At 42.7% G+C, this 23912-nt stretch overlaps 1 protein-coding gene and 1 long non-coding RNA gene across 3 annotated transcripts; one reads left to right on the forward strand and one right to left on the reverse strand.

Moving 5' to 3' along the window:
• Positions 1 to 9498: 9498 nt before the first annotated feature.
• On the forward strand, positions 9499 to 11758 carry LOC107306549 (coiled-coil domain-containing protein 81-like). The gene is made up of 6 exons (XM_015849803.2): positions 9499 to 9583; positions 10003 to 10064; positions 10223 to 10376; positions 10772 to 11028; positions 11144 to 11229; positions 11659 to 11758. The coding sequence occupies exons 1-6, from the start codon at positions 9499 to 9501 to the stop codon at positions 11756 to 11758; spliced, it is 744 nt and encodes a 247-aa protein (XP_015705289.1).
• Positions 11759 to 16079: 4321 nt separating this feature from the next.
• Positions 16080 to 18147, reverse strand: LOC107306545. 2 transcript variants are annotated; one of them, XR_001552176.2, is made up of 4 exons: positions 17857 to 18147; positions 17697 to 17782; positions 17293 to 17469; positions 16080 to 17079 (listed from the first exon to the last, which is right to left on the reverse strand). It is a non-coding gene; the product is annotated as an uncharacterized LOC107306545 (long non-coding RNA). The 2 variants fall into 2 exon arrangements; XR_004305623.1 differs by having other exon boundaries at positions 16080 to 17469.
• Between the last annotated feature and the right edge of the window lie 5765 nt (positions 18148 to 23912).

Raw genomic sequence — 23912 nt, forward strand, 5'->3', positions numbered from 1 at the left:
TTTAAAACCCTTCAGCTTTCCTTTCTTTTAAATCTAGCTAGAAAATGGCTTAATCCTTTACTGCCTGTTCTCTCAGCCAACAAACACATTTAATGTTTGACCTAAGTAACACACCAGATACCCAATGAGGATTTTTCAGTGAGTTATGAGCACAATTAAAAGCCCATCTTAAATACTGTGATAACTTCTAGTTTTATGTCTGCTGTGTCATAAAGATATATAAGACCCATCATTATCTATAATATCTGAGTCATAAAGACTTGTGCATGCACTAACAAAGGAGTTTAGAACCTCGTGGCTTTTAGTTATCTGGTTGGAAGAATGAAGCACAGGTAACCAATTGTGAGACAGTAGCTACAGAATGTTTGCTTAAACTTGTAGCTTTCAGCTCAGGAGTCTTATGGGAATTAAATCTCAGCCATGACTCTAAGGTAGTGAGTGCACACGAGGAAAAAAAGTAAAGCTAGTAAATAATATTTAAAATTATGATAGAAAAACTCATTAGGATCTGTATGTTTAGTAGTTCACCATAACTGGAATGGATAGGAATGTCTACCCTGAGCAGCATGGCAATTTTTCTGGCTGCTTGCTACTTCAGCCATACTTTTTCAAATTTTCTTTATGTTGGTATAAAAACTTTAACTTGACCAGTGCAGTTATGCTGCCTATAAGAAGCTGTAATCTTCACTTAGCAGATAGAACCACTAATTTAGCTTATGAAAACCCTCCATCTTGATAGTAACTGATACTGAGAGCTGGTAATTCAAGGCACACGGTGGTCATGTGCTGCTTCAGTGTCATCATCCTTTGGTCTACAGCTAGAACCAGGTGCTGTTTGTTGTATTCACTCCTCCCTACCAGCTGCAACTGATGAAATCCTTCAGGAAAGAGGATATGTCTTCAATTTGAAATATTCCATCAGAGACCTTGCATGCACCACCCCTTTACTAGGGATATTGTGAGAATACTGAAAAGCACAGTTTCTTGTGCCTTCCTTCAATGGCTTTGAAGGGAGTGAAACTAAGACAATGCAAACATCTGCACAGCGCTCTCACATGCAGTGATATCACATTTAGAAACTTTTCTTATCCCTGATCAGTCTTCAAAATGTTATCTACTGGACAGAAGAAAAAATATTTCAAAAGTGGACATTCCTGTAAGAAATAGGTGAATACGCAGTGACCAGCTGCATCAGCTGTATCATTCAACAAATTTATTACAAAATACAATGTGTCTTTGATCAGTGATATCATGAAAGACGATCCTTGTTGCCGTCTTTGTTATCCCTGTTTGCCTGGAGGAATCTTCAACTGTACTTGGACATCTATTCCTTAGTCCTAAGTAGTGACAATGAAAAGTGAGCAATTTCTGATAATGGTGAACAAACCTCTTCTGCCTTTACTACAGACTTTCATAACTTCAAAGGAGGAGTTAAAGAATCATTCTCAACTGAAACTGATAGGGTCAGGTATGGTCAGGCAGAAACAATGCTAAAGACACCTCAAAGCTGAGCTTTCTTAAGCATGTAAGGAAGTGTTTTATGACTGGCTTTTCCTGATTACATCATATCTCCTTTGAAATACAAAGGTGTTATGCATCATCCTTCCAAATGCAAATAACTATATTTGACATGAACCCAGATTCCTAACTGTTTCAGTCTCATGGTCAATAGGGGTGGGAAAGAAGGAGGAGATGGTTGCCCTGACCCCTTTCACCTTCCCATCCCCTTTTTAAGAATGATATTAAAAGAGCTACAAGTAATGATCAAACAAATGGGAGAGAAGGGTGTTCCAACAGTGCTGCAACCATGCTTCATGCCCATCACTCAAAATCAGAGATCATGCAGGGAGCACTGGAGACTCCTGGGAACTGTAGTCTCCCTTTCCCCAGCATATCTTCCTCTCATAAAGCCAGAACTCATGTGGGAGTAGCTGAGCCTGCTAGAATCACAGGACCCAGGGAGCACAGCTCCACAGCACACAGTATTCCAGCACCCAACAGCCTGCTGCATGATGTCATGATATGGAATATTGATAAAACCCAGACATTAAACCATGCCTGTAACTGGCATTCCTACTAAGCGATGTTCAGAGAATCTGGAACACCTGGGACAGCTGTCTCTGCAACAGTTGTATTCTTGTAAAACCGTATGCAACCTTTTTCTCCATGGTTTTTGCAGAAACTAGTGTTCCTCACTACTGGATTAAACAACAGGCTTTCACTGAAGGTCAGATTTAATCCTTTTACTGAATTAGAGTTTACCAATTAGTAAGTATAAATATCTAATTCTTCCCTTGAGATGTCTACAGCTTTGCTTGTTATGGCACCTTGTTATGGCTGCATGAATGTTCATAATACAATATCCATTCAAGTTTAGATCAAAAAGCAGAAGAGTTTGGCACTCACTATCCTGTTCTTGATCTTTGCCAGGATATCATGCAGTTATCTAGCAGCTGTCTGTCAGTGGCCCTTGGCAAAGATAGTTCTCATTACTGCATTCAGTTAAGTTTACAAAGCTTCTGGACAGGTTTGAAAATCATTCCTTTAAGCAGGGAAAGTAAAAAGAGGGAAGTTACTACATGTTCTGGACTCTTATTTTCATCCAAATTCTACTAAAGAGCCTTCCCTAGCTCCATAGAGGAGTTGAAACAAGTTTGGCAGAGCATGAGGGATTAATGCAATTGAATTCCAAGATTCGGCAAGCAATTTCCCTTGCAAGAAGAGATGTAAGACTTTCATACACACTCAGAGATAAAACCTCTTTATTTAAACTTAACTAGAACAGTTACTCATCTCAGGAGTTCCTCAGCCTGTGTATGAATTGTGTCTGGATAGCAGAGTGGCTAATACTCTTTGTTTGCTAATGCAGTGCTTCACAAAGTTGGCATAATATTTCTGATATATATATTTATTTTAATCAGTTAAATAAAGTTCACAGAGTGTCACTGACAATTTACTGCTCTGACAGAACTGTGCATTCAATTATTAAACAAAACCCATTAACATTAGTAGAACGGTTTAACACTTGCATATAATATATTTTCCTAATCAAGCAAGGTATGTACTTCATCTCTACACACACACTAGCTCGGCTGTGCCTTAAACACATTCACACAAGGCTGCAAATATGCAGTTTATAGAACAAGATACTTAAATGTTTTTCTGTTGGGAGATGCTGTTCAAAGATGAAAAAGTGTAGGTGATATTTTCAGTGGATAAGGATCACTGAACTCATACCTTTGCTATTCTGTGCAGAAAAGCAGGCAGCATATTTCTGAATTCCTAGCCTTTCTTTACAACACATAGAATCTTGTGTTCTTGCGGAAGTTTGTAATAATATCTCATCCCATATCTGCCTGGTATCAGCAGTCTCTCAATATGACATTCAAGAACAAGTCCTTCAGACCAAAGAATACACTGAAGATGCCCATGCTTTCTTCTCTGTCTATGCCACATCCTCCCAGGCTTTTTCTTAAATTGATGTCTGTCAGATTGGAGGGACAACATCTAGACCAAAGTGCAGTCTGGAAGTCTACGGTCTACCTAACTTGAAGAACACTCTTTAGAAGCCAGGTAGGATCCTTCACTCCTTCTGAAAATACATTGGAAAAGAAGAAGGGAGGCAGCTAGATAACTTCAGCTGACAGCACCGTGAATTTGATAATGTAAGCTATTAATCATTCTCCCTCTTTTTAGACTGTCAAAAATAGCCATAAGAGCTAAATATAAATTGTTTTCTTAGCCCGTGTGAAAGTGACATTGTTCACGACAGGTTCGGTGCACCTAGAATTTATGGATGGTAAATCAATATTGTTATGTAAGGCATGCTTTCCATGCCTGCAGCTTTGAACCACATGCTTTACAGACCTTTTAGTCTTTGCAGTACTCCTTTTAGTCACGGGTTAAGTCTCAGTTACCTGTATGATAACAAGACTAAGCGTTTAAAAGCTAGAAGGGTTAGTTCAACCACTGTCATTCAGTGTGGAGGGAACTGGCACATAATAGTTCAGGGAATATCCATTTTTGGCTGGTTTTTTGTTTGTTTGTTTTTCTGTTAAAAAGAAAAAAGAAAAAAAAAAATAAAAAGCTTTTCCAGCATGAAAAGCTCTTATGTGTGACATAACATTTATTTTACTTTTGCTTTGTTAAACATACTAAACACCTGTTCGTAGTCGACACAAACCTAGGAACCTCAAATGGAAGGAAGGGAAAGAGAGAGCAAGGGAAGGAAGGAGGGTGGGCAGGAGGGAGAGAGGGAAACAGAGAAATTCTTCTACCACTGCTTTCTCTTGTTTACAGTAGTAACTAAATTTACAATATGTGTATGAACATAAATTTTTATGTAAGTCTCTTTGCTTCTCCACATTCACTTTCATCAAAGCCTTCTGTAAACACTCTTAACAGAGAGAACCCTTTGCACTTTATTATTTATTTTAAGACTTGAATTTTAAGGAGGAGTATGTTTGTGCCAGTAGGAACAGTGCCTGGCTGTGAGCCTTCTATTTCATTGCATTTTTCTCATAAGCACCAGGACTTTCAAAGAATGAAAAGACTTTCAAAGACTGGCAAAGGACTGTCTCTATGAAAGCATTTCATTGTAAATAGAAATAGTCTTTAACTCCATTGTTTGTACCTCTGTCCATCCCTGGTTTCTTCTTGCTTGCTGTGTAGTGCTGCTTGACATTTATGCCCTTCAAACCTAGGTTTATGTCACGCATTTCAGTTACAGTGCCACAGATTCAGTGCCCATCCTCTGCAAAGTCAGGGTTGCAGTTTTGAATGTAGTAGCCTCATATGATTGCTTAGTACAAAATATATCTATGCTGAGAACAACTCTTTTCTCAAACACCCATCCATAATGGATTATGTTATGTTCCACTTTCAGTTGGTACTTCAGAAGCTATCCAAGCTGAGTACTGAAATGTTGACTTTGCTGTTTTAAGAGGTTGCTGAACTGATTAAACTGAAACTTCTCGTTCAGCTGCTACACAATCACTAGCTATTCTACACAATCACTAGTCAAATATATTCATCTGTGCTCCCTGTGTTGCCTTAAATTTTTTCCTATGTGCAGGTATACATATGTCACAAGGACTAATTTATAGTACTAAAATAAAAACAATTGCTAATTGTGAGACAAGATTTTTCTGTTATATGTAATTTGGCTCCAGTGTCACTGTCTGTCCTTCAACACGGATTTGAACTGTTGTATAGTTTGGTTTGGGGTGGGACTCTTAAAGTAATTCTGAAGCTTGCAGTATAAGATACTGGGTTTTGTCAGTCTTAACTTACTTTCTCTACATATGTGAAAGCACTTGTAATAAGATGATCCTGAAAACTTCCTGATTTTTCAGACTTAGGAGCAATTGCAATGCTACGCAAAGCTAAGTGCAGATTTGCTGGTTTCATTTACTGCACAAGTTAGTGAAGAAGACTGTAGGAAAGAAAACATCATCCAACACAAAGCAACTGCAGGAACTGTATCACCTTTTTGTTGTTGCTGTTTATTGTGAACTGATGGATGGTGACTTAGTCCTCGACTGGTATACTTGGCTGACCAAGAATCCAATAATCTATTTTTAAAACTCTGTTTTTGATTCTGTAATGCCTCGCCTTTAAATGAAGATAATAATATCTGAATGTATAGAGAATCCTGAAAGCTAAACACTTTGGTGTTTTGTGATATTCAGGCTACTCTGACAAAGAATCTTGAACTAGCCCAGTGGAATCAATTATGTTTGCAGAGAGACATTACAAAAGGTATAGAGTAAATTGCCAAGTCCTTGGACTCTTTACTCCAGACTGCTGTCTCATTTAAAGAGAGATCACTATGCTCACCACTTTCTCAAGCAATTCAGCATTTCCATTTGCGCACCTGAGGAAAGTCCTTTCCACAGTAACCCAAAGCCATTCAGAATACTGCAGGAGACCTTGAAGAGGATTACTAAGCTTCATCCAGCTTGAGAGACAAGTTCAGAAGTGCAGCATCTCTAACAGCATGGGCTCAGGAAACAGAATGTGAATAATAGTATCTTCAAGTGATTCCATTCCTACCACCATCACAATAATTTCTTCAAAACTAGATTCAGTCGTGTTATATTATGTTCTGTAAAGCTACCAAGTGCAGAAATGTGCTTCCAGATGTTTTAGAACACTTGGTAGTTTTACAGAATTTTTACCAATGCTTTGATTTACTGAAGTATCTGCACGGAATGGTTCAGCTCTGGAAAAAGCAAACATCATTGCAGAGGCAGATTACTGGAGATATTTAGTTATATGCACAAGCCAACATTTTCTTTCCTAACACAGATGTAATATATTTTTCTCCATACTCTCTCCATCTGCTCAGATAGAACAGGACAATTTAAACAATTGTTCAAGCACCCTTCTCAAAGCTATGGGTCTCCTGCAACAGCTCATTCTAATCATGAGTGATAAGAATGTACTTTCTTTTATTATGGAGTGCAGTCTTTCTTCAGATATTTGCCCACATGAAAGTTGAATTCCTGATTTCTACACAAGGATTAGTAGCATTTGTACCCTATTCCAGCTCCAATAAGCAGGAAAGACCAAATTCAAAAGGAACAAGTGGATTTGATTTCAGTGGAGAAATAAAAATCCGCTCCTTTTTCAGTTGATATTTTATAAGTAAGGTTTATTTTATTTATGAACATTACCATTCTTCTTTATACCAAGGATCTAAAAATTAGTTCCTTGTGTGAAGTATGCTGTATCTTAGCATAATGACAGAATATGGTACTTTCAGTTTGACTGTTTTACTCTCAGAATCAGTTCAACCAAATAAACTGAGATAATTGCTTATGTCCAGTGAAATGCTTTCTATTTTTGGTTCTATACTGAAAGAAATCTGCTTAATCTTCACACTAGCAAGAGAACACACATTAATTCTGACATATAATGATAGAATACCTCTATATGTATTCTTTATTTACAGTTGCTGCCATGCATCCAAAGAATGTCAAACATGGAAGAGTTTTTGGAGCTCTGGAATACTTCACTTCATGTGCATAATATTATTATAAGCAAAATATTATCCTGAGGACATTTGAAAGTCCAAAACTCCAAATGAATGGGGAAAGTAAATAGAATTGCTTCAGACAATTGGCTGGAAATATAGAGTCAGATCTTTGAAATTCCATGGCTTCCAACAATAACAGTATCAACAGAAAAAGGATGATTTTCTTAAGATACTTACTATTCAAACAGCTGCAGTTTGCAGACATTTGGCTCAAGCAACTCAAAATGTTATCAGAATATTATGGACAACAACTAAATTGCCAAAATATATTCCTGTAGAAAGCAAGACTCAAGATATAAAGAGAAAATATTTTATACAGTGAAAGCTTGCAGGTGTTTGGGTCCTGAAGGGTACTAGTGATCTGTCAGTTCTAATTCTGCAATAGAAAAGAATTATCCATTAATTTGCAAGGAGGTCTCTTGACTTGTTTTGGGCTATATCCTACTGTTAACTCAATAGCTTTAGCACCAAAGCAATCCATGGGTCAGAGGCAAATCAAATTGCAAAGCAGTTACAAAGCAGCAAGGTAAAGGTTAGGCTCGGCAGGGAATCTAAGAGGTGGTATGTGAAAAAAAAAACAAAGTCCGCAAGTGAGTCAGAGCTGGAGGTACATTTGGAATACAAACAGAGAGTAAGTGCCTGTGTGGTACAGTAACAATATGAGTGCATATTGTTAGGACAGGCAGCAAACCTTTTTCTTACATGTTTTTGAAAAATTAGGTGAAAAAATATAAGTTGTTCCAAAGTAACTCTTTTTAAATACAGAATACAGCCTCAGCCACAATGAAGTAAAATGCTTCTTTTTGAAATAAAGAAAAACCATCACCAACTAAAATCATACAATAGTAGAATCATGGAATGGCCTGGGTGGGAAAGGACCTCAAGGATCACGAATCTCCAATCCCCCTGCTGCATGCAAATATTAGCCTCCACAGCTAATACTAGACCAGACTGCCCAGGGCCCCATCCAAATGGCCTTGAACACCTCCAGGAATGGGGCATCTACAACTTCTCTGGGCAGTCTGTTCCAGCACCTCACCACTCTCACAGTAACAAATAGGAGATAAACCATAGGCAGCCAGCTACTGTGGGCTAGACTGCAATTGTTCCTGTGTGCAGTAACAAGGCTTCACATGCTTCAACTAAAAGGCATAAAGATGGCAAGAGATTGCATCTGTGACACATTCTCCCCTCTTTCACATGAATGTGCAGTTGCGATGAAGTTCCTTATTTCTAGCTCAGTAACAAGACTGTTGACATGGTCTACCTAGACTTCAGGCCCTTGACGCAGTCCCTGACAGCATCCTCATGGAGAAGCTGCCTACCCATACTGTGGATGGGCATATGCTCTGCTGGGTGAAACACTGGGTGAATGGCCAGGCCCAGAGTGTCCTGGTCGATGGAGTTAAATCCAGTTGGTGGCCGGTCATAAGCGGTGTCCCCCAGGGCTCAGTTCTGGGGCTGCATCTATTTAACAACTTTATTAACGATCTTGACAAGGAGATCCAGTGCAGACTTAGTAAGTTTGCAGACAACACACTATGCCCTACAAGGAGCAACTGAAGGAACTGGGACTCTTCAATGTGGGGGAAAAAAAGGCTGAAGGGTGACCTTATTGGGTCATCTAATTGGGACCTAATTGGGTGATCTCTTCCAGTACCTGAAAGGTGATCGCAGTGAGAGCGGGGCTGGTCTTTTCTCACTGGTGACAGTTGACAGAACAAGGGGAAATGGCTTCAAGTTGCACCAGGGGAAACACTTCTTTACAGAAAGGGTTGTTAAGCACTGGAATAGGCTCCCCAGGAAGGTGATTGAGTCATCATCGCTGGATGTGTTTAAAAATTATTTGGATGTGGTGCTCAGGGACATGATTTAGCAGAGGGCTGTTAGGGTAGCATGGTTAGGCTGTAGTTGAACTTCATGGTCTTTTTCTTTTCCAACCTGAGCAATTCTATGATTCTGTGATTCTAATAAACTTCAGTGATTGTTCTATTCACAGCCAGCAGAAACTGCTTTAGTCACAGACAAAAATCCCTCTAAGCTGCTAACAAAGTTTAGCAAGTTACACCACAGAATTATGTAGGTAGCTCCAGAAGTAATGCCTCCTATTTATTTCCAAGCAGATATGAAGACCAGAACAAACTATGCAGGGTGGAAGTGTGGCTGGGCCCAGATGTGGGAGGACTGTGAGGTGGGCAGGTTCCCAGAGCCCTCTGTGACACGGCAGGGCGTTACAGTGGGGCTCAGCTCCGAGTCCCCCAGCGTCCCCCAGCCACATTTCCCAGTGGGGCCTGGGAAGTGCCAGGGCTGTTGTTGCCAGCGCTGCTCTGCTCTGCTAGAGCTGCTCTGCCGGCAGGAGAAGGCCAGGGAAACCTTTGAGATAGTGTGAGAATCTGCTTGCCAAGAGGCAAGGAACAGGAGCAAGGGAGTGAGCACCGCTTGTCCAACTGCTGCTCAGCATGGTAACTGGGGTGTTCAGATACTTGCTCTTGAAACCCTTGGATCCCAATGAGCTTTCCTTACTCAAGGAGCTCACCACCTCGGGTAAGGCTTCAGGGGCCCTTGGGGCAGCGCTGTGGTAGCAAAGACAGAGAGGAGACGAGGTGTGGAAAGCTGGGGGCTGGGCAGCTGGGGGAAGGGACCCAGGAGGGGCCTGGTGTCTGCGAGCAGAGCCATGCCCGGCTCAGGGATTGCTTTGGCAGCTCAGGCCCGCAGCCGGTGCCAGGACCCCCTTCCCCAGAGCGCATCCCTTCCCTCTCCAGACCCGCCCCGGGCGCAGTGTGCACTTCCCGCTCGCTGGGCACGGTCAGGAGCTGTGCTGGGAAGCTACAGCAGCGCGAGTAGCTTCTGCTGAGGGCAAGGGAGAGCTTGGTGGCAATCTGCTCTCTCCTCTGTTGGGGAAGGGGTTTCAGAGTGGTTGGGCATTGCCAGCTCCAAGCGTGATGGATCCTTTTGCTTTCCAGAAATCTGCAGAGTGTGGGACGCCACATCCAAGTACGTTTGCAGACAGCTGCAGGAGAAGAAGGTGAGCCTTACCTCCTACTCGTTGCCCAGCTCGTCCCTCTGCACCCGAGTGGCAGGCAGGCCGCACAGCACCATGCCCAGGGCCAGCAGGTCAACCAGCATCTTCCCCACCTCCAACCCAGCACTGCCATGGTTCCCTCTTCTTGTTTGACTTCTCAGGCGGTGGATATCGGGATTGGGAGCTTTGCAGTTGTGCCAGCTCGTGTCGCCGCTGGAAAGGATGGGGTTCTGGATGTGGATAAACCCATTTTCCAGATGAGCCAACACGTTCAGAGATTTTACAAGCTGAAGAAGCCTAAGACCAAAATTCCTCGTAAGAAGAATTTTGCTTTGCTTTACTCTACTGAAAAATGCCCCAGCATTTTGCTCCATGCTGAAATCCCTGTGACATGGCAAGAGCAAAGTCTCTTGCAGCCTGGAGAGTGCTGGGGGATGGTGCACACGCAGCATCCCAGCAGCCTGCCCCTCCCCTGGGCACCAGCCCTATTTGCCCAGCTCTCCACGGCTTCTAACTGAATGCTGGGAGCTGGTGGCAAAGCTTCCCTGCCCCTTCTGGTGCCCATCAGCACTGCTCTGGAGATGTGGCCAAAGCAGACAGGGGCCCACTCCCTGCAGTGCTGCACAAGGCCTGCCTGATGATGACCCTTCCTCTGCGAGTCTGCCAAACTGCGCAGGGAGTGACATGGCTGGTCTGGGTTTGTTTTGCAGCTGAGGTTTTCGAGCATCCTCTGAACCTTAAGGAGATTGCTGAAAGCATCCACTTCCGTGTGCCAATCGTAAAACAGTGCATCCATGAGACCCTGCTCTTCTTTGCTGAGACCCTCCGAGGGAAGCAGGAAGTTGACTTCTTCTTCAGCAGCCTTGGCATTCTTTCTGTGAGAGGGCAGGAGGTCATCATGAACTTCTTTGACAGCTGTGCACTGCAGCTGGATGCGACGGACAACATGCTGCCTGCTCTTCTTGGGGTGAGCCTGCACACCTCCAGGGCTCCATGCAGTGCTATTGAATGAGGCTTGCCACTCTTGGGAGCAACAGACACGTGTCTGTGGCCTCTCCTCACTTGTGTTTGTCCTGACTCAGGACCCTGAGATAATGAATCTGATTGCACTAAGAGGCAAAAACAAATTTACTCAACGCAGTGAGGATGGCTGTGTCATACTGCCAAGGTGAGCACAGCCACTCCTGCAGCAGCTGGACGGCCAAGGGTGCAGCTGCTCAGCTCAGGCTTTGGGGCAGCTTCTTGCCAAGGCCTCTCTCCTGGCAGGGTTGTTAGGGAAGAAAAGGCCTTTTTTGGGAGAGCTGCCATTCAGCCCGTGGCTCAGTCCACCCAGACAGAGCATTCCAATGGGCCAGTCCATGGGCCGTGGGCCCTGGGTGAGAGAGACTGGAGGAGGGCGTGGGGGCAGCAAGGAGGGTTCCACTTTTAGGGGCAACAGAAACTCAGGTGCAGAAGTTGCTGGAGACTGGAGGACTCCTCAGCATCCATAGAGATACCTTCAAGGGCTCATTGCTGGCTCCCAAAGAGCCTGGCCACTGTGTCAGGCACTGGGGGAGCTTGGTGCCCCTTTTGCCCACTGATGTCTTTGTGTTTCTAGGATTGCATTTGAGGACCCAAAGACTTACAGACAACTTAGTTCCCTCAAGCCCCGAAGAAATTCACAGCCATGGGGCGAGGGTGCCCGAAGAGGTACGTGAATGAGCCTGAATTGGATGAGCAATCCTTTTCTCTGCTGGGGAAGTAACCCCCAGTCAGTAAGCCCTGGCGTTCCCAAGCATCTCCCCATTTGTCCCTGCTGCTGGGAGAGGGTTGAGACAGAGCACGATAGGCTCAGGAGGAATGCAGATCTAGGATGAGACCGATGTCCAGCAGGGGCAAAGAGCCCCTGAAATGGTGGCTCTGCTCCCAGGGTGGCAATGTGTGGGAGAGCACAGCCAAGCAGCTCTGCCACTGCTGCTTATCTGCACAGTCACAAAGATGACGTGGTGTTCTCTTGCTTCCCACATGCAGTGAGCATTTATGATCCAGTGGTGCTGGCTCGGCGCAGGGCATCTCAGGTTTTGAGGGTAGTGAGAAGATTCAAGGAGCTGGAGCAGCAAATGCAAAGGGATAAAGCCAGGTGAGCCTGGTTGAGAAATATAGTGGCAGGGGGTGGGGGACGCACCGTGCTCTGGCTTGTGTCAGGGAGGTGTTTCCCTCAGCCTTGGGGTCCTTGCCAAAAGGCCCTGGAAATGGCAAGGTGACAACCTCCACAATTCCTTGTTGTGATGGAGAAGAGCTGTGGGCTGCAAGACAAGTGGTGAGAAACTGCTTCAGCCTGTGTTCCCACCAGCTCAGCCTGCTGTCTCTCTTTAGGTTGAAGCCACAACTTGAGGAGGTACATGCTGAAGAGGTGGAACAACCGAAACCAGATCAGCCAAAGCCCTCTGCCAGTGCCAAGCAGTCCTCCAGAGTGGTATGTCAGAGGCATTGATCCGCCACCCTTGAATCCCCCTGTGCTCCAGAGGAGGGCAGACATGGCAGCAGCAGCAGCTGCCCTCCCAGGGGTCCCTGCCCAAGCCCCAGGAGACTGACGCTGCCAATGGTTGTGTTTCCCTGGCCTGCAGGCAGCGCGCTTGATGCACTTTCAGACCAAGGAGAAACGGCTCCAGGTGCTGATGGCCTCCAAGCGCAAGGAGGTCGAAGCTGAAATCCAGACAGAGTGCCAGGAGTACATAAAGAGGCTGAGCGCAGAGAGAAGCCAGGTACAGTGTGCACTGAGCACCCTCAGGGAAAGGGCATTTCCCCTGCTCCTCGGGAAGGGAGCAGCACAAGGCTCCTGGATACGGCAGCATTGCTGTGGCCACCTGGTGAGGAAGCATCTTCTGTCTGCCCACTGCCCTGCAAGTCACTGGGCAAAGGCAGCAGCTGGCTGGGCACGAGCATGGGAAGACTAAACCAAGACTGTGTGAGGCACCTGCCTCAGCTGAGGCACTGGGGCCCGTTCACCCACCCCTGGGCAGAAATGCCAGTGCTGGCCCTTGGCTTCAGGGAGCGAAGGCAGAGTCTGTGTTGTTGAGAGAGAGAGCCTGCTGCTCTTCAGTGCCATTTCCTGCACAACCACATCCTGAGGGGCAGCCCCAGCTCCTTGCAACTGTTCTTTAAGATGATCTTTTGCCTTTGCAGAACCCCTTCCACCGCCTACTGGAGGGTGACCCTCGTCCTTCCTACATTGTGAGAAGGGAGTACGATCAGCAGCTGAAAGAGAGGCTGAAGGGGAGAAACAGGTGTCATCTTCCATCAAATAAAGAGAAATTCACCCCTTACATAGTGTTTGCCTTATGTAGTTGCTTTGCACCCACAAACCACATTGCCTCAGCAGTTACTTCAGTCTCAGCAAAGCAGCATTCTGCTTAGGGAAGGTTGTTATTCTAGATAAGCAGGACATCTGAAGCCTAAAGCAGTGTCAATATTCCACAGGCTGTGGGACTTGCACTGAATGCTGCTAGGGCTGATGATGGAGGCTCTGTAACCAGTGATCATTAGCAACCAGGCAGCTTACCATGTTTTGTAGAAAAGTTGTGGATCAAATTTGGGACCTGACCTACTTAGCACACAAACTTTTGGCCAGACAGCACCTGCCAGTGGAACCCCACAGCTACCAGAGAGCCCCTGCAAGAACCCCATATTGCCACCAATTGTGCAAAGTATGAGATTTTAATATGTACAGCAGTTCTCAGAGAAGATGGGCACTTTCTGGAAATTCGGTGGACATTCACACACGTCAGTACAGGTAATCTGCATGCTTTAGTTCCTGGGTATGCACACATCTATCCGCATTAGACATTTTCGAGAATGCAGAAGAGGAGCTGGGGAGACTCTCCTATTTCTCAGAGTTTTCAATTGCTTGAAAAGCTTTTCTCCTGCTTTGGTTTTAGTGTTACAGTTCACTGGTCCACACTGCATTTACTGTACTGCAACTACTAAGGAGGGAAGAACCTTGCAGGGAACCTGGCCAGAAAAGTTTACTGTTGTCCCTACAAATTTCAGGCGGAATGGCTTTGGGAGTACACCTAGAGGGACAACAGATAGGTCGTTCTGAAAGCAGTGCCTCCTATTCATTGCCATGGAAACTACAACAGGTACAAAGAGCACAGGAACTACTGAAAACTATTTTTCCATATAGTCATCACCATTAGCTATGCAATGAACAGAGTCTGCATGCTGTGCTCATAACAACCTGTGCCAGTGGAGATGACCCACTGTTTCACAGCCCACGCAGTCCAGGTCGTCATACCATGGCCTGCTGTTTCAACTGTGGCTCGTACTGGTGACTCCACATAGTGTCACCAGTAATGATGCAATCCAGGAAACTGTCACCTTTAGATCTGTACTGGTTCAGTAGGTCCCTACAAACTTGCAAATAGTGTTCTTTTTGTTCATGTGTGAGCACACACCAGTTGCATGGATCCCACAGGCATTCACTTGCTGGTACTTTTCTCAGCTGGCACTTCTCTAAAGCACTATGTTAGTTAGAAACATGATGTACCCTTCCAGAGCACTCAGAATACGCTCTCTTTCTCACCCTCATTCAGTTTTCAAAAGCCACTATTTAGCCATTATGTTAAAGCATTCTGTAATGCATCTTCCTTTACATCTGATGGTGATGTAAAAACAAAAATAAACAACTACCTTCCCTCCCAAAAGAAAAATAAAATCCAACAAAATCCTGTCTAGCATGGATAGCAATAGCAATTACACCATCAGAGCAAAAAGCATTCTGAAGGAACAAAACAACATTAGCAAAAGAGCTTGGAAATATACTAAAGCTGATGACACTCCAATCGCTTCTTCAAAATAAAGTAAAAACATGATTTGAATGGCTACTACATTTAGCCAGCTATCTTTATTCTTCACCACTTGACAGGTAGATCATACCTGACATCCGGTAAGAATTTTGAAAGGTAGAGAACAAATGACGAATGGTTTAATGTTCCTACTTGTAGTGTCAGGAAGATGTAATTCCAGAAACACAAATGTTGAGAATCACTCACTGTTTCTTGAAAGGTCTGCAGTTTTATACAAATCTATGAGCAAGTCCATCATTCGCTCCCAGTCCTACTCTTTTGTTTATGACGTTCATATGATCCTCAGGTTGTCTCTGGGTCAGCTCTCGATGACAAATTTCCCACCACCTTAATACTACAGTGGTAGTGACGTTTTGGAAATTAATTTGCCCTGGATGCCAGGCATACTAGTTTAGTTTTTAGTAACACTGAGGTGATAGTACTAGGGCAGACCTCAGTGCTCCAAAACCTCCTGATACAGAATACTGTAAGTGAAAGTGAAGATGGACACTGGGCAGACTCCTGATAATGTCCTGTTTCACAGTGTTGACCTCACATTCAGCTGACCTAGTGACACTCAAAACAGAAAGATACATACCTTTTTTTTTCTTAATTTATTATTATTACATCAAGCACGGTGTGGATGGAAAATGCCAGACGTTCATGGAAAGGGACACTCAGTTGGAGATCACCATATGAAGACCAGGTGCTTCCCCAAGTTGCCAAGTACCATTCAAAGAGGGGAAAAGAGCAGAGAATGTGAGAAAAGGTTAATTTTTAGCTGGGACCAGGCAGCATCTCACCTGTCTGAAATCCAGGTCTGGCCAAACATGGAAAGCAATTGCATCTGTTTGACCTACACCTGTCAGTCAAGAAGACTGAAGTTAGTCAGAGCAGTCTGGTTGCATTTTAGCCGAATTTTAAAGCAACTCTTTATTGAAATATTTGTAAGATCTGGCTAAGAGCATCTGATCAGCAGGTCTCACATCTGTTCCTCAGCTGTGGCACTCAACAGAACAGAGTCTTCCTCAATTACTTGTTGATTTTGTCTGCTGTTACCTCTGTATATAAACACGATGTGATGTACAAGTCAGAAAAAAATGGACCAAAAAATGAAGAAGTAGTTGAATGATGAACCTTTACACAGCTTTGCTCTGTTTTATTAATATAGTATTTCAGATTACAATAAATGAAATCTCAACTACAGGCATTGTCCTTGAAACAAGCAAAAAATCTGTATAAACAGCTCATCAAGTTGCAGTGACAGAATGAATACCATCATCTAGAAATAAGGTCCAACCGACTAACATTGGGTTCTTTTTTTAATTGGGTTTTCTCTTCACTTTTCAGATAGCAAAATTAATAGTCCTCTACCCTCACTCGGTCCCTCAGCACTTATGCCTTATTTTAAGAAGATAAACCACAAACTGTGCATAGTGTGAGGGTGATTATTCCCAGCAGCACTTCTGGTAAGAGCATGTTAATGAATTAAGCATTCATCCCGGTTTGGGCCATTTATTCAATTAGACAGGTAAACAGACTATGAAATTTTTATTACATATGCCTATTCCAGTGATGTGCTAGATTAGTTCATTTGACATCTGCATAAAACAAAAATCAGTTTCCATTCACTAGAACCCTTGGGGAGGATCACTTATAATTAGGCTTGGGATTCTTTGTCAAGTTTTTTAAGCTTAAAAAGTAAATAAAATGGGATGATTCAAATTTGTGCCCTTCCAAACTGGTGAGACTGCTTGCTTATGCACATGACGCAACCCCTATCTAAAAATACTGGTAGAACTAATCTTCCAGGATATAAGGCTGTATCTTTTAAAACTGAAAGACAGAAGGTTGTTTCTATAAACGGCAGCTGGGAAGTGAAGGAAGAACAGGAAGGCTGCTATGTAATGGTCCCACCATTAATCTTAATATCCACTGATTTAAATGTGTTTGTAAATCCAAGATAGCGCAGAAAGAGCATGATTAGCATCTGTGATATCACAGGTCAATAGCTACTGTAAAAAAGTAAAGCCTCAGAGATGTTTCCCTCTATATTTTAATCATGTGCAGCATTCAATGGCCTGTTGATTTGAGGACAGGAGCAAGATTTCAGTTCTAAATTTAGGAAGTTCCAGTCATTCCATTTTTCAGACACGCTCAAAATTGTCTTCATTTCCCGTGGGTGGTTCTCTCTCCAAAAGAAATGAAATCAGAATGAAACCATAATCTGTTACCAAACATGGTGTCTTAAAGGACAGGATCTTAATCCTGTAATTAGGTCAGCTACTTCGTGCTTAACCGTCTGTACAAAATTTGCATCAGACTCTGGCACAGTGGAAGCTGTACCTTATTTCTCATTGGCAGAAGGTCAGAGCTGTTGGATACAAGGGCAGAGAGGCACTTACCGTTGGGAAGGGCACATTCAGAAGCACCTGCAGATGTCTGGGAGCTGGAGCACAGGTCGCTGCGTGAAAACCTCAGTTTGCATTTGTGCTGCCTCTCAGGCTACAGCTGGACCTCTGGCAGCACCATACATCGCCACCAGTGATCAGGATTACTTGCAGCAAAACCACAGCTGTGTGCTTATGAGAGTGGAAATAATCTTCATTAATTGTAGGCATTAATTAGCATCTTGCTAATATTGCCAGTAAATCCTTACATCTCTTTCCAAGGTATCTTTTGGGAAAGCCCAAGCAGTTTTTCCTGCTACTGATCACTGACTTGTTAGGATAATAGTACCTGACTCAGCAGAATTCATTCACAATTTCCTAAATTCATATAAATCAGAGACATCTTGCAGGCCACTTACAAACCAAGAAAAGGACAGATTCCTTTCATTATTGTGCTATGGATTTATGGCGCTTCACTCTTTAAAAGTACACCTGCAATAAAGACCTGAAATTGGAGAAGGATCAAATTAGTGAGTACATTTCCATATGTACTGAACATAGTGCAGTAGCTGTACTTACACAACCAACTGTTTTCTTCTGCACTCTGAAGCATGGATCCATGGCTCTCAGCAGCTCTTTTTTTTCTATAGCTCCAGCTATAGCCTTTAACTGACCCTCTCTGACCCTTTCATGTGTCATTGGAACACGCACATGTAAAAGATGGATTTCATCTGGAATGCCTTTGGCCTCCCCTCCAGACACATGGGCTACTCTCCTTGGGGTATAAGCTTACACCCTGCAACCTTCAGCATACTTGTATAAGCTCTGAGTTTCACTTGTGGATATACAGATGCAAGTAGATGCTGTAAGGTAAACATACATGCAAAACCATCCACAGAATATGCCTATTTCAGCACAGACGGTGTCAGAATGATCTATTCCTTACACGACTTCAGGCAGTAACTCAATTGCTCCACTCCACAATAAATACAGTTCAGTAGAGGCAGGAGCACACGAACTAAAAAATGAAAGATTGTATAATGCCTTTTTAACAACAACTCTGAACTTTCCCTTCCAATTGCACCTTCCAAGTCATGCTCATTTAGCCTTCTAATCTGATGTTACCTGCAGTAGTCAGAAAACACCATCACTGCTTAACCATCAGCATTGTTAATGGGCATATTGGTAATGCATATCCACTTATTGCCGTAGTCAAGTTCAGCTGGGAGGAAGACAGGAAATCAGAGCAGCAAACAAACCAGTCCACTTCATGAACTAAGAGAATACTTTATTGAATTCTTTATTACTTACTTCACTGTCACAGCTAGTTAGTGTTTTCTGTAATATCTTTCACAGTGGCTTCTTCAGATTTTAGGTGTGTAATGCAGGTGAAGTGTGTCACCTACTCCCTGTTCTCTTCATCAGAAGGATATTTGGAGCAGGATGAGGTGTAACTGCTAATTTTTTGTCTGACAATTCTTTTTCCACACTCAACTTAAACCACTCAACCTCATCACACATACCCACTATTTAAACTACTGAAGACAGAATTACCTTTTATTAAAATTGCCAAGAAAAGCACTTACTTTTCTTTTTTCAAAAAGGATAAGATTAATAGAAAATGTTTTTGCTCCCCCCCCCCCCCCACACACACACAGATACACACAAAGAACTGGGATGACCAGAAATTTGCACAAAGTTTCATGGTTTTCTCCTATTAAAAACAAAACAAAACAAAACAAAAAATCATTTGAGAAAAAAAATGCTAAAAATCCATCAGGATGAGAACAAAAATAATATAATGCTCAGGATGATCTGCAGAAAATAATAAGGATTTGCTACCATTTTCTTTTTTCATTTCTCTTCTCCCTCAAATAGAATTTTCAAGAATCCTTAGGTCACGATGTACCTTGTAGCAATCAGTGTTTCTGAATGGCCTGGTAAATATAAATACAGTGATTTGTGAAAATGAGTTTCCCTCCTTCTCAGCTACAGTGTAACCCACTTTCTGGGTCATAACAGCAAAAACTTAAATTAATAAATCCAGATTTTTAGTACATTTTACCTTTTAATGACCTATCTCACAGACACTACTCTGTCTGAAACTCTTATAAACAGCTGTTTTTGTATTCTTAATTATGTAATTACAGTTGTTTTAGTCTTGCTGGGACTGAAAAGAGTAACTCAAGACAATATGGAAACACACTGTGGTCTTGACGTATAATGTAGCAGAGGACAAGGAAAAAACAAGTGCTTCTCATGCAGACCATGAGAGCAGTAGCCAGAAGGTATTCTAGATCAGTACCAGCTGAGGATTTTGGACTGCTCTAGGGACTTCTGGGTGGCCGTGTCCTTAAGATGAAGGTGAAAATCAGCTGCTCTCCATTCCAACAGTGGTGTCCTGGTCCTCACGATGGATATACTCTTTCTACAATTCTGTTGTAGCCACAGGCATTGTTTCTCAGTTTGTGAGAATCTGTAAGACGCACAGCAGGTGTAAAACATCACTGATCTGCAAAATGACCTGAAGATAACAGATTAATTCATAGTCATACTGTCCTGCAAGTATAAGCAAGATGGTAAATTGTTGGGAAATTAATTTTTAAAACTTCTGAACTATTTTTATTTGATTGGAAATTAGATCCATGAAGGCAGCACCACACCAATTGCTCCTTTTGTATAATTAAAGAAAAACTTGATAGCCCTGGGATTCTAAAAAGTTCCAAACACCTCCTTGCAGAATGAGTAGCAGCAGCAGCAGTAGCAGATTGATTGCCATCTTCCTACATAGCTCCCTTTGTTACAGGGACTATTCATACAAAAATCTCCTTCCAGAAACTTTAGTTTATGCCCTCCTCTGAATCCACAGATCTTTGAATAGGGAAAAAAATGAAGAGTCTGGTAAAATCATTTCACCATCTCAAGATGATATCACTTTCCCAGATTGATTTCAGGTACTCCCCAAGAAGGTACAGCAAGATCTTGAACATCTGTTACCACCAAGTTTATTTGCTGGCATATGAGAAGATGCAAAGGTGCATGAGCTCCTCTCTGAAAGTGTAGGAAAGGTTTCTTAACTCCTCAAAAGGAACATACATACAAAAGATTTTGATTTTTTTATCAGGTTGCCAAGAGACAATGTTCCTCTTTCTCAGACATCGTCCTTATTTAAAGAACCTGAAGGATCCTTCAAATCTATGTTTAGAAGAAAGTGACAGTAGCAAAGGTCTTATTTAGCTAATAGAAGGTAAAATGCTTCCACTGTCAACATGGCATAAAGTAGGGCAAACACTGGTTTAGTTGCTTCTACTCACTCCCTTCATCCTATTTTGTGTGCTTGTTTGTTTTTAAATGAACTTATGAACAGAAGAAAACAGTTTTTCCCTTCGCTCTCTCCCATTTAGGCCTATAATTCTACTGCCAGTAAATCTGTTCCATAAGCTCTGTGCTTGGGAATATTCTCTGAATTTCTTACATTTGAGTCATGAGAAGATAAACATAGAATCAGTATAAAAGCAGAGCTGGAAGGGATTTCAAAGAAGTCATCCAATTACATTCCTTTGCCCCAAGCCAGAAACATCTTTCAGTGTATTAATTGTGATCTATTAAACCAGACTTGCAAACTACCATATGTAACAAAAAAGTAAAGCTGTTTCTGTGTGAAAGTACTGCAGATGCTGCAGGACAGGCTTCATGAGCAGCACAGGCACCAGATTAAATACACACTGTCTTGACAGCCTTTGCAAAAGAAAAGCAAGAATACAAAAAATTTGATGGATACCAAGCAGTTAAATAGGGCACTTACTCACTACTCTTGTTGTAAACATCAGCAATTTCCTAATGAAAAATGAAATTGATTTTTAAGGCTATATCTATTATTTCTATCTGCCTATATTTTTGTTACGTTATTATTTCTACTGCACACCTCTTCTGTCCACTTCCAGCTCCCTGAATACCCACTGGACATGGGAAAACATTCCTAAGCACATAGCTAATGCAGTCTATCCGCAGAGCAAGCAGATGATCTTTCGAGATCAGTGACTACTAAAAGGACGGAGGCTACAGATCTATACCCTCAGCTCCTGCTCCACCGACCTCTGACAGCCTGCAGAAGAGGATTATCACTTCTTGCTGACTCCTCACCTCTCTCAAGTAATAATTCAGTGCATCCTGAATCATCTCTGTAGGTATTTCTCTTATTTCTTCTTATGGTGTTCTGCAAAAAGAATTCTATAATTTCCCTGGCTATCTTCTTTTATTGTTCATCTATCCTTAGGGCAAAAATCTTTCCCAGTTTCCCTCCAAATCTTTTTTCTTCTCTTTTGCTGGAAGCTACTTTTAACCTTCCCCAGTATAGAGGTTATGGTGTTTATAAGGGGTGGTTTTCTGCCACCCTTTATAAAACAGCTTCTTAGTTCCAGATGGAGGGTACTATTTGTCTCTCTCCCATTTGTATTTCCAGAAGGAACATAGCTAAATTACCCAGCCCTTCGTCACAGGCCCTATTTGATAAATTCCTTATATTCCTGGTGTTGCCTCCTGCACCCTGACCAGTTCACAAGCCACGCTCCTTTAGTGCTGTGCCCCAGCTGGGTCACTCTGTTCTGGCCTCACCAAGGCCCAGGAGTGGAGCGTGATTTCCTCCCACATCCTACATTTGATGTTCCTTTTAATATATTTTTGAGTGTAACTGCCTCCCCCTCCTACCTCCTCTCCAACAGCACAGCTGATTCAGACTCAGTCTGTGATCTGCTGCATCGCTCTTACTCGCTTTTTCTTTGTTCAGTTCATTTTTCTCTCCTTAAGCATTACACTGCATTTGCACTCACTGGATTTCATCTCACTGATGCTGTGCACTTTCTCCAATTTATCAAAATCATATTTAATTTTAATCCCATTACCCATCATGCTCTCAGCCCTTCCTAGCTCACCATCTGGTTTCTCTAAACATTTCCATTTTGCCATTTAAGTCATTAAACAAGACATTATCTCCCTGCTACAATTAACCCTCAGGACATCACTTGCAACGTCCTCCCAGTACAAGGCAGCAAAAACATCCAAGGGATGCACATTTGTATCATGTTCTACTGCATTTCTTGGAGACTTGACAGCAGCCTTTCAGTAGCTAAAGAGGGGCTACAAGAAAGAGGGGGATAGACTCTTTAGTGGGGTTTGCTGTTACAAGACAAGGGGAAATTGTTTCAAACTAGAAGAGGGGACACACTGGCAAAGGTTGCGCAGCAATGTGGTGGATGCCCCATCCTTAGAGACATTCAAGGTCAGACTGGACCAAGCTCTGAACATGTGATTGAGTAGGTGTCTCTGTTCACGCCAGTGAGATGGTCTTGAAGGGCCCATTCCAACTCAAATGATTCTGTGTTTCCCTTTTGCCCAACAAACCAGATACACTGGCAGGGAAATGTGGTAAAATAGAACTGATCTTGTAATTAGTGGAATAGTTTGAGGGTTTCAGCCATATCCCATGGATGTCAGTGAAAAGCTGTAAGTGCACTCATTATTGCTTTGTTTGGTGGAGTGATCTTGGTTCGTTTATGATTCACGTATGATAAATTCATGCCTTTTTGTTGATGTCCCAAAAAAATGGAGTGCTGTTTTCTCTTGGGAAGGCTCAAGACAAAGCAGCAGATAGATGCCTGTGAGCATCGCACAGTGGAAAATACCTTGCTTCCTTCTGCCTCTGCAAAATCCCGTTGCTGCTGCAGGAAGAAAGAAGACAAGGTAAAAATAGGGGGAAAAAATGATCAAAGATTTCACCAGTGGTTACACCTTTCCTGACTGTATCACGGAGAGTCAAAAATACCTGGCAGGAGTCCAGTCCTTTTGTCTCCTTTCCCCACTCTGAATTAAATCCAAGGGTGCTCTTCTGTACTGTTTACCATTAAGCTTTTCTCCACAACTCTCTGCTTTACTTCACATTCTCTCCCTTCATCTTCACCTACATGCCAGCTACAGGATGCCAGTCTACACAGACTTTTGATCTGATTCCAAATTTCTCCTGTTTTAGTTTGTCGTGGTTCCTCAACAGCATTTGCCAGGAGAGACGATTAGGCATTTACATCTCAGAGAGGAAAAGGCACTGCTGTATTCTGCCACAAGTCGTGTCTAGTCAGTACTCATTGCAGTAACCAGCGATGTCCAGAACTTTGCCCTGTGTATCATTCATATTTGCAGTCATTTTAACTCAGCCCCCAGCCTCAGTATCTCAGAGCACAGAAATTAAGGTGTCCCGGATATGTGTTACTTTGTTTTTCTCTGGCTCCCATGATTTTGATTCAATTACATTTCAGTGCATAGGTAAGAAGCATCAGCAAGAGCTGGCCTCTAATTCTGTCTCCTATGACAAAACTACTATTTGCCGCACTGTGTGCAGTGAGCAGCCTTGCTTTATTCTGGCTCTTTCTTTATGATGAGCTAGGGCTAGATGATCAACAAAACAGCCAAGTTCCTGTTCTCTCCTCTTTCTTTATGATCTGGAAGAAAATTGGCACTTGATATGTCTAAAATAAGTTCTGTAATGGCAGTAAAACCGCTTAAATATATGCAGTGTGCTGAAAATATCAGATAAATGGCAGGCTTGGCTCATGCTAACAAGCTTTGCATTTTTTGTATTCTTT

The sequence above is a fragment of the Coturnix japonica genome, chromosome Z (genome assembly GCF_001577835.2).
Source record: "Coturnix japonica isolate 7356 chromosome Z, Coturnix japonica 2.1, whole genome shotgun sequence".
Lineage (NCBI taxonomy): Eukaryota > Metazoa > Chordata > Aves > Galliformes > Phasianidae > Coturnix > Coturnix japonica.

Bases quoted from the DNA above. Each gene is read 5' to 3' on its own strand.
- LOC107306549 (XM_015849803.2), top strand. From the start codon at position 9,499: ATGGTAACTGGGGTGTTCAGATACTTGCTCTTGAAACCCTTGGATCCC. The intron at 10,377-10,771 runs GTAAGAAGAATT...TTTGTTTTGCAG, and splicing joins GCCTAAGACCAAAATTCCTC to CTGAGGTTTTCGAGCATCCT. The intron at 11,029-11,143 runs GTGAGCCTGCAC...GTCCTGACTCAG, and splicing joins TGCTGCCTGCTCTTCTTGGG to GACCCTGAGATAATGAATCT.